This window comes from Notolepis coatsorum, assembly GCF_963971535.1.
Source record: "Notolepis coatsorum genome assembly, chromosome: 1".
Taxonomy (NCBI): domain Eukaryota; kingdom Metazoa; phylum Chordata; class Actinopteri; order Aulopiformes; family Paralepididae; genus Notolepis; species Notolepis coatsorum.
This window is the reverse complement of record NC_140165.1, coordinates 267162443-267182374: the sequence shown is the minus strand read 5'-3', so window position 1 is coordinate 267182374 and position 19932 is coordinate 267162443. Positions and strand designations below refer to the sequence as shown.

Here is a 19932-nt window from a genome sequence, read left to right as displayed (position 1 = left end):
TTTCAATGCATCATAACATATATGACATACAGATAGACAGTGCTACATCTATACATAGGTTGCTACAAAGCATGCCATCTAACAGTGAAGTTAGCGGTTGTTATTTGATTGATTGATTGATTGAACATTTTATTAACAGGAGAGGGAGGTTCTACAACAAATGCCATCTAACAACACACTTCCCGCAATTTATATTTTGTTTCACAATGAATCATGACCCACCAATTACATAATCCAACATTGTGTAAGTAACTAACACATTCCACGTGACTTTATCGTTTTTGAATGAGTCGTTATGACAATATCAATACATCCATTCATAAAGATTATTGTCCGCAATCTTGGTTTCATTCATACAAACACGATTAGGAAAAAAAGTTATTCGGTTGTGGGCGAGTTCTGGGATCACGTGGAGTGTGTTATGAGAAATAACAACGTCTGAAAGAACTGTTTCAGCCAATCTGAATCAAGAAATTTGCATGCCATTGTATAATATCTGTATACATCACTGGCATTGGGTTTTCCCCAGATCTTAACACATTGAGTGCCACGGACGACAATTGTCGTCTTATCAGACCCCCCGGTGAGTGCCGACGATGATTTTTCTTGTTTTATTTTTTTATTAGCGATCTGAATTCATATTTCATCAACCGAGTCTCCCGTTGGTACAGCAGCCTCTCCAGGAGCTCAGATTGGAAAAAAGCGCCCCCTATCGTCTATCCCTGTGTAACTGCAGGTCAGTCGATTAGACTGACCTGGGATCTGTAGATTTGTAGAGGTGGAGCCAACTGGCTCCTTGTGCTGGCGAGCCGTCTGATGAACAGGGATCTGATCGCGGGACGGAAAGCAGCCTTGAATATTATATTTACAGCAGCCAGGCCCGGACTGGCCATCGGGAGCACCGTGAGTTTTCCCGGTGGCCTGGCCTGCACAGATAAAAAAAAAAGTAAAAAAAAAATTAAAAAGAAATTATAATTTTTTTTTTTTTATAATTTTTTTTTTTTTTTGCCAGGCCATTGTTTCTAGTTGTGGCGGCGGCGCGGCGCGATAGTTAGATAACCTAGGTGGGTGGGGAACAACCAGGATTTCACTGTCTGCGACAGAGTTGGAGAACTATCTGACTCTCTCCCTCGGATCACACACACACAATGGAGCCGTGCTGCCGCTTGTGATTGGTGGAGGCGGGACCAGGCGATACAACTGATTGACAGTGGAGGCGGCGAATGGAATGGCAGATGGCACTCTGCAGAATACTGTAACAGCCAGGCAGTGAGCCAGGTAGTTTTGTAATAATGAAATGTCTGTTATTTAATGTTTGTGTAAGGGCTATTTTAACTGTTGATGGGTAGTGCATCAGTAAAGTGAATATGGCATTGTGCTCTTCATCATCATTAGGTGGCTTCTTCGTTCCGAAGGTTGCCTATCACTCTCCAACCCATTCTGTCCCCACTTCTTCTCTCCAACTCCGTGACTCCGCCTCTCACTCCACTCCAATCACAGACATCGTCTACCCAGCCTCTTCTTGGTCTTCCACTTCCTCTCTTTCCATCCACCTTCCCCATCACCACCTTCTTGAACATCTCCCCGCTGGATCCTCTCAGAATATGCCCGCACAACTCCATCTTTCTCTTTTTCAACCTCTCCAGCAGCTGTCCCCCTTGCATATCCGCTCTTCTCAGTACCTCCTCATTCTTGATCTTATCCTTCCATGTTATCTTCAGCATCTTCCTCAGTGTCCACATTTCAAAAGAGTCTATCATCCTCTTTGCCTCTTCATTCAGCGTCCATGCTTCTGCTCCGTATGAAAAGACTGACATAACATACGTTTCCAAAATCCTGGTCTTCGTTTTCCAACTTATGTTTCTTCTCAATAATTCTTTATGGTTCCAGAATGCGCCCTTTGCAATTCCGGTTCTTCTCTTGCTCTGTTTGAATAGGTGGAGAGAGTGGTTAACTGTATTATAATAGTAAATAGACAAATATGTTGTGCTCTTGCTTTTTTCTTTTTGAAGGTGGAGAGAGTAGCATTGCTAGTGCCACAACAGTTTTATTTGAGGTTCATAACAGTACATTGTACTAAGCAATTGTTGGCTCATTAGTTTGTGATTCACATGCACTAAAATTCACCAGAATGCAGGAAATTAAGTCTTTGTAACAAAAAAGATCCTGGTGGGGGACCCCCAGACCCCCCGCTTAAAAAGTGGCCTGACTGGGGCTATATTTCGCGCTATATCTCCCGGTATGAATTATTTCCCCAGTCCGGCCCTGACAGCAGCCAATACTCAATCAATCAACGCGATCGATATTTGGAATGGCGATCAGGAATTGGAATAATCTTTTTGGAGCACATCTGATCTAAGGTAAGGAGTCTATGTTACCAGTCTTAGGATAATCAGACCTGTTTTCACAGAGATATAAGCGTTTGCCCTATGTGTGATGTGGCTGTTTGGCTGTGATCGCTGATGAGGAAATAAGAGAATCGATTTTTCAGATCGCCTCTATAGCGTGAATACGTACACATATTATACTATCGATAATCTAGCGTTTATTTGAAAACGATTCATAAATAGGCCGAAAAATTTCAAAGTTTTTGTGTATTCTAGAATATTCCAGTAAATGTATTTTATCATAGAATCTTTATATTTTCCTTGAAAACGAGGGCTTTTCAAAATGCTATAAAACGAAAATGAACCGATAAAAAAACAATATCCGTTTCGACAATGTTGACTGCAAACGAGTCATTGATAAGCGACGGGCAGATTAGACACATAGCCATAATTTAAAACATAGATTAGGCGTTTTTAACGCTAACATTGAAGTGGGTGGCAGCATTCAAGGAGGTTCTGGGGCACGAGCTCCGGCAGGGAAAGTGTTAATATTGATAATTGAAAACAGGAAGAATGGCTTCTCGTTTACCTGGGCACACAATTAAATATCAGTACCTGGCTCTACATGTTCACATGTATATGCCTTAGTATCAGTATATATACAGTACCTGTATTATTTAAAGGTTTCTGAAACACAAGTTAGTGGTGGTGACTAGTGGTCTCCACTCCCAGAGCAGACAATATTGATGGTCGACTCTTTGTGAACTGCAATACATTTGATTGCTAAAGATTGAAAATGTTCTGCCAAAGTGCTGTATCGTTTTAAATCAAGACATTTCTTCCATTCAATCACATAATACAATATTTTCCATGGCAGTTGTGTCCTGAGTGTCTTTCCACCTAAATGGAACTTTAAGTACCTGGGAGTCCACATCTCAGAGGATCTGACATGGACAACACACACTCAGTCGTAAAAAAGGCGAAGCAGCGCCTTTACCACCTGAGACAGTTAAGGAAGTTGAGAGTATCAGGGAAGTCCTTCTACTCCGGAGCTGTAGAGAGCATCTTGACTGGAAACATCACTGCCTGGTATGGAAACAGCAAGGCACAGGACAAGAAGGCCCTACAGAGAGTGGTGCGCTCAGCTGAGCGTACTACGGGTATTGCACTACCACCCCTGCAGGTCTTATATAACAAGAGGTGCAAATCCAGAGCCTGCAGAATAATGAAAGACCCTCACCACCCCAATAACAGCCTGTTCAAGCTGCTGCGGTCAGGCAAACGCCTGCGCACACCAGCAACTAGGACAGAGAGACTTCGGCTCAGCTTCTTCCCCCAGGCCATCAGAGTATTGAACACTGAACTCTCCACACACAAGCACACATGAGCACACACACAACACACATACTGTATACGCTCACACACCAACAGTCACTTTAGCACAAACACACACACACACACATGCTGCACACGCTCACACTAAACGGTCACTTTACAAAATGAAAAGGTCACTTTACTTTATAAAAAAAAAGAAAACGGGAGTGTTTCTTGTATAGCAATAGATGGATATAGCAAGATAGCATAAGGATATATAGTATAACTGTATATTGTATAGTATAATAGTAGTGTACATAAGACCCAGTGCCTCATCTGTAGCTTAACACTGTATTGCACTATCGCAGGACCTTAGCATGTATTTTACGATGCATTTTAAATGTTATGTACATTATACCTGTTATGTCTTATTCGTATTACTTGTATTATTGCACAATCGCTGCGGGCATGACCACCCGCATTTCACTGTATGCCCTGTATGCCGTGACAAATAAAACTCTTGACTTGACTTGAGATTAGCAGAGGTGGGACCAAGTCATTGTTTTGCAAGTCTCAAGTCAGTCTCAAGTCTTGGTACTCAAGTCCCAAGTCAAGACAGGCAAGTCTCGAGTGAAGTCCCAAGTCAAGAGTAAGACAGGCAAGTCCCAAGTCGAGTCCCAACCTTTGAATTTCGAGTCCTAAACAAGTCATAATGTGCGCTTCACCAAAAAATTTCATTATCAACTTGTTGGCAAAACATAATCTAATTTCTATAAATGTAATACTATTCAGATTCAGGATTAGTCTTACAGATACATTTGGGCAAGAGCTGCTTGAGAAAACCAGTTCAGGAGTATATTGGAATGAAATAATAAGGATCACCATATCCATTTTAAAGGTAGGATAACAATAACGAACATATTGTCCTCCCACTTGGACCAATCATTTATTTAACGTCTGCCTGCCCTGTATATATACAGTCTATGGCACATTATCCATAATAGCAGACCTCGGTTCAACTAACTAGTCTACCTTAACCCTTTATCAATTTTGGGGTAGGACCAAGACGCATAAGATGTGGGAGGGTTGTAAACAGACCAGATTATTACAAAGACTATGTGACATGAGCACATAATATTGCACAAAATATTATAATAGATTCATAAGAAGACAAATAATCCTCTGTATTTTGTAGTATACTGTAAAGTGTCACAGCCAACTAGTGACACTGGTTATTATGACATCCTGTTCTTATATATGATTATGAGGAATGTCTGTAGATTCTTCCTCCCACTTGTGTAAAACTGTGAGAACTATGGACTGTGGACTCTGGAACAGTAACTTGTGTACACTACAATATCTTGCGTGATCCTGGAGAATGGAATCAATGGAATCAACACAATAGGTTTATTGTATATATTTGTTTTAAATCTAGGCATATGTTACTATAGGTGTCTAGATGTGATATGTATTCTGGCTGGTAATGCCCAGTCAGAAAGGAATTGAGAAGAAACACGTTATGTGTAAACACATGTTAAGTGCCACAAGTCAACGAGTGACACTTTGTATAATATTCTTATGTTTATTATATATGATTGGAGCTATGTATATGACCTGTATATTCTTTATACACTTATAAAACTACACTACAGTTAATGGAATATGCAGTCAGACGGCAAACAGAAACCTTTTGATAATGCATGGGGCTGCACAGAGTCCATTTCTCTGTCCATTTCTATTCATGCAGTAAGGAGTTACCCTTAAGAATGCGACCTTGAGAGACAGCTCCTGCCGGCTGCTCTGCACAATGAAAAACAGCAGGTTGGCACATGCTAACCCTTGCCTGTCCTGCATAGAGTAGACATATAACCAATGATTGGTACAGGTATGTGTATATATATGTATATACTATATGTACTATATATATATGTACTGTATTATACATGTATGTGTATCTGTATATATCTGTATATATGTGTTAGGCTATGTACTGTATATTACGGCCGTCTGCCTCGTCTTCGTCTCAGAACGAAAGAGGCCCATGGAGTAAGGGAGTTAACCCTTACAGTGAGGAAGCAGAACAGACATGCATTCATGTTTAAGTGATGTAATGGGGTTTTTCCCAGAAGAAGGTAATCTGTTACTTCTCCAGTAGATGTAACGACTAGAAGGGGAGGAGTCCATCCTTACTATGTATTATACGACATCACTGTGACATCACTGTTTTTAGACCAATAGAAATATGATGCCGGATCGATATAAAAATGACTGTTCCTCCTTCGAGAAGCCCGATTTTCAGATTTTTCCATGGCAGGCACAAGCCGTGTCAGGCTGTTGCGATCTTAGAGATAGGATGTTTTGTTTTATATAATCTTTTAAGCTGTAATGGATATGTCCAATACAGTCCTTTTTTGTAACTTTCTAAATAAAGACAGCTTTTTATAATATCTTTTGAATCCTTGGACTGATTTCTGCCAGCAATGTGCCACGATGCCAGCCGCCGCCCTGATTTCCTATTGAGGGTGACTATAAATGTACTGTAACCTAATACAGATTGAATCAATTGACTGGTTAATGCTTTTCAGCTAAAAGATATATATTATATATATATATATGCTATGTACTGTATAAATACTATATATGACAATGTTTGTTGTTTGCGGGTTCCGGTATCTCTGTGTCCGACGGACTCTGTCAAGGTCTGTGGGAAATCGATCGTCTAAATCACTGCAGGATTGGATGGTCGGTCCCGCTGGCGGACGGGCCTGTCGGATTGACGGAAGGTGCTGGGGCGTGCAAACAATGATTACATGTTAGTACGCTAATGTTATATTATTAACAGTGGTAATACTTATTAACAAAGTAGTAATACAACCAAGCTTTCAAATGAGCAGTATTACAAGCCCTTTCGTAAAATGATGATAATGATGATAATAATATTATTTTTATTATAGGCATATAAGAGTTCTCCTAGACATACATTCGGTTTATTACAAACAAGAAGAGATTAACAACTCTTCATACTTACATTTCATATCAACTGGAGATAACTAGACCAGTGACTTGAAGTAATCTTGACAGAAATAGTAATTGACTCGAGAACTTGGCGAGTTTAGCACCTCGCTGGGGGATATCGAGCGGCCGCAGGCTTATATCTCGAGTAGGTGACTGAGATATATAGAGACTACCTGTAGCATTTAACATATACCCACTACAGAGGGCCAGAATAACACCAGGGGCACAAGTCTAGGTCATCATGGGGACTCTTACTTTGTTTTCATTATTGTATTGAAGGTTGAATGTTAACTAAAAAGATTTGCACTACTTGGTGATGTGATTCGAGTGGACTATTGACATAGTGTTGTTCTACATATGTTCTGCTAAGGAAGGTTCTGCATTCTGGGAAAGTATATATATGGGGCAATACAGCTAAACAGGGGGGATGTAGTGATATGCAGTAGGGACTATAATGTATATATGGGTGAACCAGTATGCATGTAAATGTCAAACTGAGTCAACTTGAGTCCAGTCTACAACTAAGTGTCTTCATTATCTCAATAACACTTCAGACTGTGTCGATGATCATTGATTTACCTACTGTAGCTAGCAAGCCAAGTTACTTACTGTACAGTTCTTTGTGCAGCTTCAAATGTCAAACGAAGTTGGAAGTTCTGTGATGTCTCCGTCTGTGATTTTCGAACCGCACGTTTTGCAGACTGCAATTCGTTTTTTGTTGACCACCACGTAGTTTTTAAAAGTCAAAGTCATAATCTCACAGTCACCATTTTCTGTCATAATATCAAAGTCATAATCTCAAGTCATGAAACCAGTTGTTGGGTTGAAACACCTCGTAGGATGTTTTTTAATCATTTAGGTTTTCTGTCAAAAATTGGAAATAAGCTATTTGATCCATAAACCTACTGTATTTATTTAATGTATCCTTCATTTAATCAGGATAATCATATTGAGATGTCCATCTCTTTTTCAAGTGGGCCCTGGCCAAGAAGGCAGCACACAGATAGTTTCGCATAATAGAACATTAGAATGAATGGTTGTTTAACTACATTATGTTTGGGTAGTTCATTACAAACTACATATTTCCCAGGAAATGGTGCATTTTCCTGATTCCACCTCAACAATCCTCAGGAGAGCTAGAAAACACATTTCAGTCACTACCTGACGAGCCTCCATCACCAGGAGGACGGGGCTCAGATGTCAGTCCCACTAGAGGACATGAGCAGGACAGAGGACTGCAGCAGCAGCAGCCAAGACTCACTGGAGGAACCGGCCGAGACTGATGTGACGTTCAAGAACCATCCGGTTCTTTTGAGCGGCTCTTTGGTACGGACAAAGGGAACCGAGTTGGTGGGAGCCAACAGAGGCCTGTCTCCACCAATCACAAGTTAGAGATCCCCTCCCCCCAGGAATGCATGTAATCCAGGGGTTCTCAAAAAAAAATTATACCACGATCCCATTTTATTTTGGATTCTTTTTGGCGACCCCACACTTAATGTATCGTATCATTTCAACGTGGAATATCAAAATAAAAGCACACGTTGTTGAACTTGATCATGCATATTTATTAGGAAATGAAATTACAGCACTATGTTATCAGCGAAATTAATGAATATCAACAAAAGCAACAGAATTGTCTCTGTATACACATTTATAAAACGAGGCCTATTTAGCCAAAATATGGTGCCAGAACATAAAAAAAAATTGAAAATGCATTCACATGTGAGTTTCAAAAATAAAAGAAAAAAAGACATAATGGGAAGGGTGTGCTTGTACAGTTGAACAGTTCCAAGATACGCTGCAACAGATTTTCTAAAAATGATCATTGTTGCACTTAGATGAAGCCCTTCATACAAAGTAGGTTAAAAGGTAATATTACATTTTCATACTTCCGAGTTACAGTTACTTCTAAGAGATCAATTCACACCATCCCACTTATCTTGACGCTTACAATTCATCCATATTATTAAATGGTCAATGGTCAATGGTTGCATTTATATAGCGCTTTTATCCAAATCGCTTTACAATTTGTTCCTCACATTTTTACCCATTCACTCACATTCACACACCGACGGCGGAGGTAACCATGCAAGGTGCCAACCTGCTCATCGGGAGCAATTAGGGGTTAAGTGTCTTGCTCAAGGACATTTCGACACGCTGCCCGGGAGGAGCGGGAATCGAACCTGGAACCTCCGGATTACCAGATGACTATACAATATTATTAGCATATCATATTCTAATTAGAATGTTTCAGTTTGGATCAATTCACTTTTTAATTCAAGATGTCGATTTTATTTCAAATATTGTTCCATCATGAAAAGGTTTTGCTATCCAACCTAATGACAAGTAAATCATAAAGTAAACAACTTGTTTTGATTTTTAATTGATTGAATTTAAAGTGAATTGATTCCAACCCTATACCGTTTTGATAGAAAAACCACTAAATATAAATGCATATTAGGAACATACATTCCTTTAAAAGAATACCAATGAAGACAATACATGGAACATTACTCTAAAATAAACACTTCTTCTTGTGTAGTACTAGGAATGTTGACAATATGTGTGACATTAGATTAAAAAAAAATCACTAGTATCCACATGAAAATATAAAAATCCATACGAGAAGCAGTTTCCCCCTCCAGTGTGTACAAAGTGTTTGTTAACCATCTTGGCTTTTGGCTGGTCACCCCATACCGAGGTCAGAAAGTTCCTATGATCCCAGTATTTAAAACACCAGAACAATATGGTGTTATATTTTATATTTATTAACTTGACCTTCTCTCCCCAGCAACCTCCTGCAAAGCCTCACCGTCCCTCCTCTTTCTACCTTTCTACCCTACCCTCCAATCTCCGCCAATCCCATTTAATCTTGTTTTCTGTAGCTCAACAGAAACACAACTGTTGTTGTCAAAGAAAACCGTGTCTATGCTAGTACTGCTTCTCTCTCAGAGGCTTCTGTGCAGGTCAAAAGCTCTTATGATTGTTGATGGACTGATAGCTGTAATGGCGTACTGAAGCGTTTTCCAGTGGTCACAATAGTAGACCTTCTTCCCTGTGTGTTGTGTATTATCAGTTTGATGGTTTTAAATTCCTGCTACATTAGTTAACTTAAAATGGTACCTATTTTTCATGTGAAGTTTTCCCCACAGTGGTATAGTTTCTCTCCTGTGTGAATGACGTTGATATCATTTCAGGAGCATCATTATGAGTATAACTCTTCTAATATTGGTCACAGCAGTAGGAATATCTACTAGGAATGTGCAGGTGAATTGACAGGTTTGACATTTCCCTGAATCTTCACTCCCAAGTGAATTTTCTCATGTTTAATCAAATATGCTAATGTTCTGAATCTCTTATCACACAAACCACAATGGTGTGGCTTCTCTCCTGTGTGAATCATCTGGTGTTTTTGCAGATTATGTTGTTGACTAAAGCTCTTCTCACACTGGTCACAGAAGTAGGGCTTCCATCCTGTGTGAATCATCTGGTGTGTTTTCAGACTATCCAGTCGACTAAAGCTAGTCTCACACTGGTCACAGGAAAAGGGCTTCTCTCCTGTGTGAATCATCTGGTGTGTTTTCAGACGATGTTGATGTCTAAAGCTCTTCCCACACTGGTGACAGAAGTAGGGCTTCCATCCTGTGTGAATCATCTGGTGTTTTTTCAGACTAGACAGTCGACTAAAGCTAGTCTCACACTTGTCACAGAAGTAGGGCTTCTCTCCTGTGTGAATCATCTGGTGTGTGTTCAAACTACCCAGTTGACTAAAGCTAGTCCCACACTGGTCACAGGAGTAGGGCTTCTCTCCTGTGTGAATCATCTGGTGTGATTTCAGATGAGACAGTCGACTAAAGCTAGTCCCACACTGGTCACAGGAATAGGGCTTCTCTCCTGTGTGAATTATCTGGTGTCTTTTCAGATTATTCAGTTTACTAAAGCTCTTCCCACACTGGTCACAGGAATAGAGTTTCTTTCCTGTGTGAATGCGCTGGTGTTTATTGAGATTCATCTTTGAACTGAAGTTTTTTCCACACTGGTCACAGCAGAGACCTTTTCTTCCATCCAAGCCTCTTGGTTTCATCCCAGGCCTGACAGGACGGCTATCTGGATGGAGATAGTGATGGAGAAGAGTGTCAGAGGAAGGAGATTTGATGATTTTATTCAGCTTAATTTCCATGTAAGAGGTTTATAATGGTATGTAGCTGGGTTTTATAGTTTAAGAACACAGTGTAGTCCAGAGTCGTCTACAGTTCTAGACTCAACGCCCACTTTGAAGTCCCCAACACCAACCAACAGAGAGGGGTTCTGACCACGGAGCGCACGCAGGACTCACCACTCACTGTGACAGCGGCAGAGGTACGTACGGTTCTGAGCAGAACAAACCCACGGAAGGCAGCCGGCCCAGACAACATCCCCGGCCGTGCCCTCAGGGTCTGTTCATCAGAGCTGGCTGACGTACTTGCTGACATTTACAACTCGTCACTAGCACAAGCTATTGTGCCCACCTGCTTTAAGACCACCACCCTGTGCCCCTGCCAAAGAAAAACACTGTAACCTGTCTCAATAACTATCGTCCCGTTGCACTAACCCCAATAGTGATGAAGTGTTTCGAGAGGATAGTCATGTCGCACATCAAGGAGACCATCCCAGACACACTGGACCCTCTGCAGTTTGCGTACCGTCAGAACCGGTCCACTGAGGATTAGGGCTGCACGATTTTGGGAAATAATCTAATTGCGATTTTTCGGACAGATTAAATTTGCGATTAAAGAAATTCAAATGTAAAGCAGCCCAAAATGTGTATTTTTACCTGGGAATCGATACCGGTACCTAACGGTACCTTTTTCTGTACTTTACTCTCTCTCTCTGAAGACTAAACTTCACAACACACAATCTAAAACCCCTCCCTACAACAACTTTTTTAATGTTTAAATATCAACATCCTCAGTAAATACTATCAAACTCCTCTGATGTCATCTGTGTGTGTGTGAGAGAGAGAGAGAGAGAGAGAGAGAGAGAGAGAGAGAGAGAGAGAGAGAGAGAGAGAGAGAAAGAGAGAGAAAGAGAAAGGAGAGAGAGGAGAGAGAGACACACGAATCCCAGCAACGAAGGCTGAGAAAATGGCACCAAAATTCTCAGCAACTTCTATAGAAGCACGGTTGAGAGCAGCTCTGCTGCTGTGACCTCACTGTCACCCTTCCCCCGAACTGTCAATCACTAAAGACACTTTTAACTGCTGCTGTGACCCATTGTCCCCTCCATATTTATATTTGTAAACACTACTGGATCCTACACTTTGAATCGGAACGTGCAATAATGTCAATGTTACTCACTTGTGCCTTGTATATCTCTTAAACCTTTTTCTTTTATATACAGAATATATGTTTACCTTATTTTTTGCATTTACTTGTATTTAAATAAACATTAATTTAAGTATTGTGTGATTTGCATTGTACAGCAAACTGTTCTTGAATCTTTAAGCCCGAGTACAAAATTTATTTCAGATTATTCTGATTATTAATCTGATATTCAATATACATTATTTGTTCATTTCCAATTAATACAATCCGTATGAATGAACCTCTTAAGCCGTAGCCATATTTCAGAAAATCTGCCTAAAAGTACATACCCAAGTAAGTGGAAGATTGCTCCACTTCTACAAGGCCATTTGCATGTATTCCCAGTGGCAGAAATATTGTGTCTGTTACTATGCTCGAGTAAATTGTAATGAACGAAAGGAGAATATACATTCTTTTATAAAAATGTTTAATTCACTTTGAAGGTGAATAACACCATGCTAACATTGACCAGACGTGAAAAATGCAGGTGTTCATTCAGCACCTTCTTGAGATCAAGTGTACAAAAAATAAATAAAAAAGTAAATGAATAAAAGGAAGATGATTTACAGGTTTTTTTGTAGATACAGTACTGATTGTGCATGCAATTTGGTATATGAATATAGAATGTGATGAGGCCCTGTCTAACATATTCCCTGACCCCCCCCCCCCCCCCCATCCCTCTGTACGTTCACTTCTAGGGGAGGTACAGAGAACATTAAACCAGAAAGAAAGCCGCTGGATCGATAGACTACAGGCCGCCTCACTCCCAGGTTTAAATGACTCCATAGACATGATGTAATTTCTATAGGCCAAGTAGGACACTTTATTTAGTATTTTTGTAATTTTTGCATTGTTCATTGTTATTCGTTTGCATTGCTCATTGATGACTACAGGCCACCTCATTCCCAGGTTTAAATGACTCCATAGACATGGTGTCATTTCTATAGGCTAAGTAGGTTACTTTATTATAGAATTTTTTGTATTTTTTGCATTGCTCATCTTACATTGATATTTTTCATATTTTCTTTATTCTTTTTTTCTATTCTATTTTTGATTTGACTCATTTCCTTATGTTGATTCAATACTTTGATTGTGTATATATTAGAGGTGGGCATAGATAATTTTTTTTAATCTAGATTAATCTATCTGCAATCCTGGATTTAATCTAGATTAAAATGGCTCAAAAAAAAAAAAAAAACCTGCCGAAGGCATTCAAAATATGTGTGTTCTACCCAAATAATGACCAGAAGTAAGTCCTTACTTTTTCTTTCCTCCTTATGTTTCTCAGGCCAGGTGGCGTGTAGCTGTTCCGCAACAGTAAGTTACTTCCGGGGTAGGCCTGATTGGCCCCGAAAGCACGTGACACGCGCGCGGCCACGCCCCCCCGCGGCAACCTCAGGACGCGCAACTCTGTTCAACGCCGCCCGCCGCAGAGGAGGAAGAAGCAGGAGTTCGCCGCACCTTTCACATCCCTTTCACATCGCAGTCATCATAATAACATAATAATAATCGCGCCGCAGTCGGCAGTTGAAGTAAAGTAAGTGCTGTATTTTGAAGTAAAGTAAGTGCTGTATTTTATTTCACATCAAGCAAGATTCACGGCGCCTTTCACATTGTAATATCATAATAATAATCGCGCCGCAGTCGGCTCACTTTTCCCATGTGCAGGCAGTCATCCACGCTGCAGCCATCTAATATTAATCACTTTTCAACGTTGAAGTAATGCTTAAGTTATAACTTGAGTCAAGAAAGCGCAAGCTTCACTCACTTTTCCCATGTGCAGGCAGTCATCCACGCTGCAGCCATCTAATATTAATCACTTTTCAACGTTGAAGTAATGCTTAAGTTATAACTTGAGTCAAGAAAGCGCGAGCTTCACTCACTTTTCCCATGTGCAGGCAGTCATCCACGCTGCAGCCATCTAATATTAATCACTTTTCAACGTTGAAGTAATGCTTAAGTTATAACTTGAGTCAAGAAAGCGCGAGCTTCACTCACTTTTCCCATGTGCAGGCAGTCATCCACGCTGCAGCCATCTAATATTAATCACTTTTCAACGTTGAAGTAATGCTTAAGTTATAACTTGAGTCAAGAAAGCGCGAGCTTCACTCACTTTTCCCATGTGCAGGCAGTCATCCACGCTGCAGCCATCTAATATTAATCACTTTTCAACGTTGAAGTAATGCTTAAGTTATAACTTGAGACGCTGCAGCCATCTATATTGAAGTAAGTGCTGTATTTTATTTCACATCAAGCAAGATTCACTTTGTCACAAGTGCTTAAGTTATCACATCAAGCAAGATTCACTTTGTCACAAGTGCTTAAGTTATCACATCAAGCAAGATTCACTTTGTCACAAGTGCTTAAGTTATCACATCAAGCAAGATTCACTTTGTCACAAGTGCTTAAGTGCGCCTATCAGCTAGCTGACTGATGTAAATCTCATTACGCCCTCATGGTACGCGCGCATCAGGCAAGGCCCTTAAAACAAGATTACAAACATCACAAAACGCACTGGTCAGACTACTACTTGACTGTAAAGGAATGTGAATCTCTACCCACATTCAGCACCGCTCTTAAAGAGCACAGGCGGGAGGCTGCAATTCCCCCACCACCTCCATATATCCATATATACATATATTCCAATATACATGTATATATTCCACGCACGCCGTATGTATATTTCTCTCCCACCCACCCCCTCCTAATGTATATACTCTGTCAGGATCTAGGGGTAACAGTACTGTATATTTGAATACCGTTTATGTCACACACGTATCAGTACTAAATACGCATACGCCCCTATGCTGCAAATGTCGCATATGTTGTGTATGTCATAAATGTCTATATGAATTGAAAATGGGGGACCCTGATGTAAACAAGACAAACGCCTTAGGCAGGTCTGCATCCCCTTAACAATTGTGTGTATTGTGCCGTACTGTATTGTGCCCCATTCTGCAATCTGTTAAATAAAGTTTTCATTCATTCATTCATTCATTCATTCATTCCCTCGTTGCAAGGAAGGACGCACATGCGATGGCGGATCACGTGGATCACTGCTATGCCAGGTACTTCATTTGGTGACTAGATTTCAGAAGGCTAATTGTAACCATATGTATATTTCTCTCCCACCCGCCCCCGCCCCCATCATGCGTATATATAATATACTTTGTCAGGATCTATGGGTAACTACTGTATATTTACATATCGTATATGTCACAAATGTAACAGTACTAAATACGCGTATGTCATGTATGTCCCCATGCCATCAGCGTCATAAATGTCACTATGAATTGAAAATGGGGGACCCTGATGTAAACAAGACAAAAGTCTTTCTCTGGTCTGCATCCCCTTAACAATTGTGTGTATTACGCCGTACTGTATTGTACCCATTCTGCAGATATTTGTGACAAATAAAATGTACTATTATTTGTCCGGTAAAAATATACTTGGCCGGTGGATTTTTTTCATCTACCAGTGGGTGAAAAAGTAAAATGTTTGCGTTCATTTGGACTTTAGACGCCGTGGTGGGGTTTGTGACCACCCAGCGAGAGCACAAGAGACGAATATAGAGGACTACCCACAGTTAAAGGTAATCGCTGTCGTGGATTATGATTATGATCATTCCTAGTCGCAAATTACCAGTAGGCTAATTGCATCTCTCCTGTACGCAGGGTTGGCTGCCTGACAAGTTTCCACTTCATGTGTGCAAGTATGAAGGCGAGGTACGCCCATTAGGAGACCACACTGGTTTCGTCTCTACAGTACGCGCGGATGTCCACACTGTGGAACAGGCCAAGGAGTGGGCGGCATTGGTGAACGCGTCATCTGGGGTGACATGGCGAGTGGAGGCTACCCGACCATTGCCGGAGGGCAGGGTCCTATTCCACGTAAGAATTGCGTTGTCAAAACGTCTTACTGTCATTTGTTACTACCATTTCTGTCTTTCACCCATACTGCTAGGCCATACACGCAGGCCATACTGCTAACCCATACTGCATTCAATCAAAATGTTGCAGAAACGTTACCGGTGCCAGCATAAGACGCGGCACGTGACATTTAAAAACACCGGCTGCCAAGCTACCATGGAAGTTAAAATGAAAAATAGAAGAAGCCTGTGAGTTTGAACTATACAATACTTATAATTCAATTATTTTTATGGACATAACAGTTGGGGCCTAGTTTTAAATTGTTAAGTTGATTTTGTTTCACAGGAGCAAAGACCCACATATCGCTCATTTCCCATTGGAAGTTCGCATTGTGAATAGGCACAATCACAATCTCCATGTCGCAGATGCCATGCGCTATAGAGATGTTGGACAAAAGGCCATAGACGTGTTGACCGGGTTATTAGAGTTAGGCCACACGCCTCCTTCTGCTTTGTTTGTGCTAAAGCAGAATCTGGCAATTGAACACGGAGACGACTACGTCTATGCTGCAGCCAACAGAGAGATCTGCCCAGACCTGGCCTATGTGCAAAGGTAGACGTTCAGTTATACAGTACTGCCAAAATATTCATAACCGCGTAGATGTTCATTTAATTGGAATTGTATGCAGTTACTAAATTAGTGTTCTTTGCCAGATTGTCCGGAGCGTTGACCAAGGACAAATATGGCACCCAGCGTGGTGCAAGTATGTTGGAAGCCCTCGGGAATCAGGTGGACGCGTACAACGCCGCGTGCCAGGACAGCTGTGCTGTAATGGGAACCTCTTCTCGCGGGGGCCCATTAGTCGCAGTGGCCTCTCCCCTCATGAAGCGAGTGCACCACCAGGTATTTTGGCTATTTGTATCTGTATACTGTGATTTTGTCATGGTGTTCCATTCAGTGGTGCTGAGGTGGCAACTAACTAAATCGCCTACCAGTTCGCCTACAGAGCCAACAGGTCCACGGAGGACGCCATCGCCACGACTCTCCACTCTACCCTGTCCCATCTGGAGAGAGCGGGGGGGGCTACGCACGGCTGCTCTTGCCCCCCCACGCACACGCACACACAACATTAACATTAACAATTATCTTTTACACCCCCCTGTTTATATTAATGTTATTTATGCCCCACCCCTGTTTTTATATTTAATACTGTGTTTAGGACTGTTTTTATTTTTTTACTAGCACCTAGGGCACCTAGGGTTGCATTTTAAATTTCGTTGTAACAACTGTAACAATGACAATAAAGATCTATTCTATTCTATTCTATTCTATTCTATTCTATTCTATTCTGCTCTATTCTATTCTAAACAACACACTAACTAACACTAACTATGCCTGCCTCTGTGTCCGTCTGTCTGTCCGTCTGTCCATCTGTGTTTGTCGGTCTGTCAGCTGAAGCACAGTGGCGAACTCTGCTTCATAGATTCCTCCGGCAACATGGACAGGGAGAACATCAGAGTTTTTTTGTTGCTGACCCACAGCCCTGCCGGAGCTCTACCATTGGGGATCCTTTTCTGCCAGTCTGAGGATGAGGAGACTATTTTTGAAGGGCTACAGCTGCTGAAGAATTTGATTGGAGAGAGGGCCTTTGCTGGCAGGGGAGAAGCTGGGCCACAGATCTTCATGACGGACGACTGCGCGGCAGAGAGGGGAGCTTTAGGGAGGGCATTCCCACAAGCCACTTGCCTCCTGTGCATTTTCCATGTGCTACAAGCAGTATGGCGATGGCTGTGGAGCAAGGCGAGTCTGGTGGAGTGCAGAGACAGGCCAACTCTGTTCACTCTGGTTAAAGGGATGCTCTACTCAAAGGAGACAGCAGAGGTGGACAGGCTGTACTCTGCAGCGAGAGAGCACCCTGTTGCTGTCAGGTTAGTGCTTAGACATTCCCACAATCACATCCCACAATCACACAGCAGTCTTGCAAATTCGGTGCAAGAAAGTCAGGAGGCTTGCATTTGCATACTTCATGTGTCTACCTCTTCATGAGCCTGCTGTCATTACATCGATGTATGTGCATTTTCTGTGTTTGTTTCCTTATTTGATCAATTGCAGGTATGAAAAGTACCTGCAGTACATTGAGCGCCTGTACAGTCGCAGGGAGTGTTGGGCACTAAGCTACAGGGGCAGCCACGGTCTCCTCACCCGGGGAAATAACACCAATAATTACGCTGAAGCAGCGATGCGCGTCCTCAAAGACGGGATCCTCCAGAGGACAAAAACCTTCAATCCAGGCCAACTGTTTGACATCCTGACCAAACAGCTGGAGGTCTACTATGAGGCCCGCATTGTGGATGTTGCCCTCGGACGCTTGCGGACATATCAGAGGAGGAGATTCCTTCCGCAGGTTACCAACATCACTGAATCTCAGATCCAGCAGGTACTATATCAAATGCATACTTTTAGAGATGACTACAGTAACCAGTGCAGATTTAGCGTGCAGATTTAGCCATTGTGTAATGTCCCTTGTATGACGCATGATTTGTATAGCTTGAGGGCAACAGGTACGAGGTGAAGGGCTCGGTGACGGGGGCGTACATCGTGGACGCGGAGATGGAGCTGTGCTCATGCCCGGCAGGACAAACTGGGGCCCCCTGTAAACATCTGGCAGCAGTGGCCAAGTTTTACCCTGTGGATATGTCCAACACTTTTCTCCCGACAACTCCGGAGATGAAGGTCGTACTGCTCAAATTAACATCAGCAGGAGGTAAAGCTAATACCTTTCTTTTCACAATAAACTAGGGATGCTCGATATTGGCTTTTTTACCGATACCGATATACCGATATTGTCAAACTCTTAATTTCCGATACCGATATCAACCGATATCAACCGATACCGATATATGCAGGGTCCCCCCCCCCCCCCCAAAATGGAATAATTTCAGGTAATTAACATTACATATCTCTTGTTGTGGAATTAATGCATACTTTTGACAATAAATAAAATCAGAAATTGTTCTTACGCGCTTGCCTGGGTAAATAAAGGTTATAGAAATGTAAAAAAAAACGATACCGATATTTTCCGATATCACATTTTAATGCCGATATCGGCCGATAATATCGGTAGGCCGATAATATCGCACATCCCTACAATAAACCATAATAGACCTTTCCTACACTGAACGCAATGCCGCTTATTCTTATATTCTGTATACTATAGCAACCGTCCCCTTGGGCTTCCTTCAAACCCTGAGACTTGCTCAGCCCCTGAGACTTGCTCAGCCCCTGAGACTTGCTCAGCCCCTGAGACTTGCTCAGCCCCTGAGACTTGCTCAGCCCCTGAGACTTGCTCAGCCCCTGAGACTTGCTCAGCCAGCATGCCAGTCATTCCAGGGTAAGTAATACCACCCTTGCAGCATGCATGCACGCGCACACACACACACACACACACACACACACACACACACACACACACACACACACACACACACACACACACACACACACACACACACACACACACACACACACACACACACACACACACACACACACACACACACACACACACACACACACACACACACACACACACACACCATAAGATGTGACATACTGTAGTTGTTGATATGAGCGTGTCTTTGTGTCAACAGACGCCACCCCTGGGCCAAGCGGTACGGCGACAGATCAAACAGACGCCACCCCTGGGCCAAGCGGTACGGCGACAGATCAAACAGACGCCACCCCTGGGCCAAGCGGTACGGCGACAGATCAAACAGACGCCACCCCTGGGCCAAGCGGTACGGCGACAGATGAGCTGCAAGAAACCGGTCAGTTATGAACGCGTCTGTTTGTGTCACTTTCTCTCACACACGCCTACACACACACACACACACACACACACACACACACACACACACACACACACACACACACACACACCATAAGATGTGACATACTGTAGTTGTTGATATGAGCGTGTCTTTGTGTCAACAGACGCCACCCCTGGGCCAAGCGGTACGGCGACAGATCAAACAGACGCCACCCCTGGGCCAAGCGGTACGGCGA

General features: G+C 42.1%; 1 protein-coding gene and 1 long non-coding RNA gene across 2 annotated transcripts; both read left to right on the top strand.

The window, feature by feature from the left end:
- The first annotated feature begins 15515 nt into the window (after nt 1-15515).
- Nucleotides 15516-16116, top strand: LOC311227723. Its single transcript, XR_014619618.1, has 3 exons — nt 15516-15590; nt 15673-15888; nt 16018-16116. It is a non-coding gene; the product is annotated as an uncharacterized lncRNA (long non-coding RNA).
- A 181-nt stretch (nt 16117-16297) lies between these two features.
- On the top strand, nt 16298-19705 carry LOC311224888 (uncharacterized protein; the record flags this gene model as incomplete). The annotated part of the gene is made up of 7 exons (XM_084310027.1): nt 16298-16479; nt 16581-16770; nt 17320-17795; nt 17980-18304; nt 18415-18631; nt 19085-19258; nt 19518-19705. 7 exons carry the CDS (start codon nt 16298-16300, stop codon nt 19703-19705), a joined length of 1752 nt encoding a protein of 583 aa, XP_084166153.1.
- Between the last annotated feature and the right edge of the window lie 227 nt (nt 19706-19932).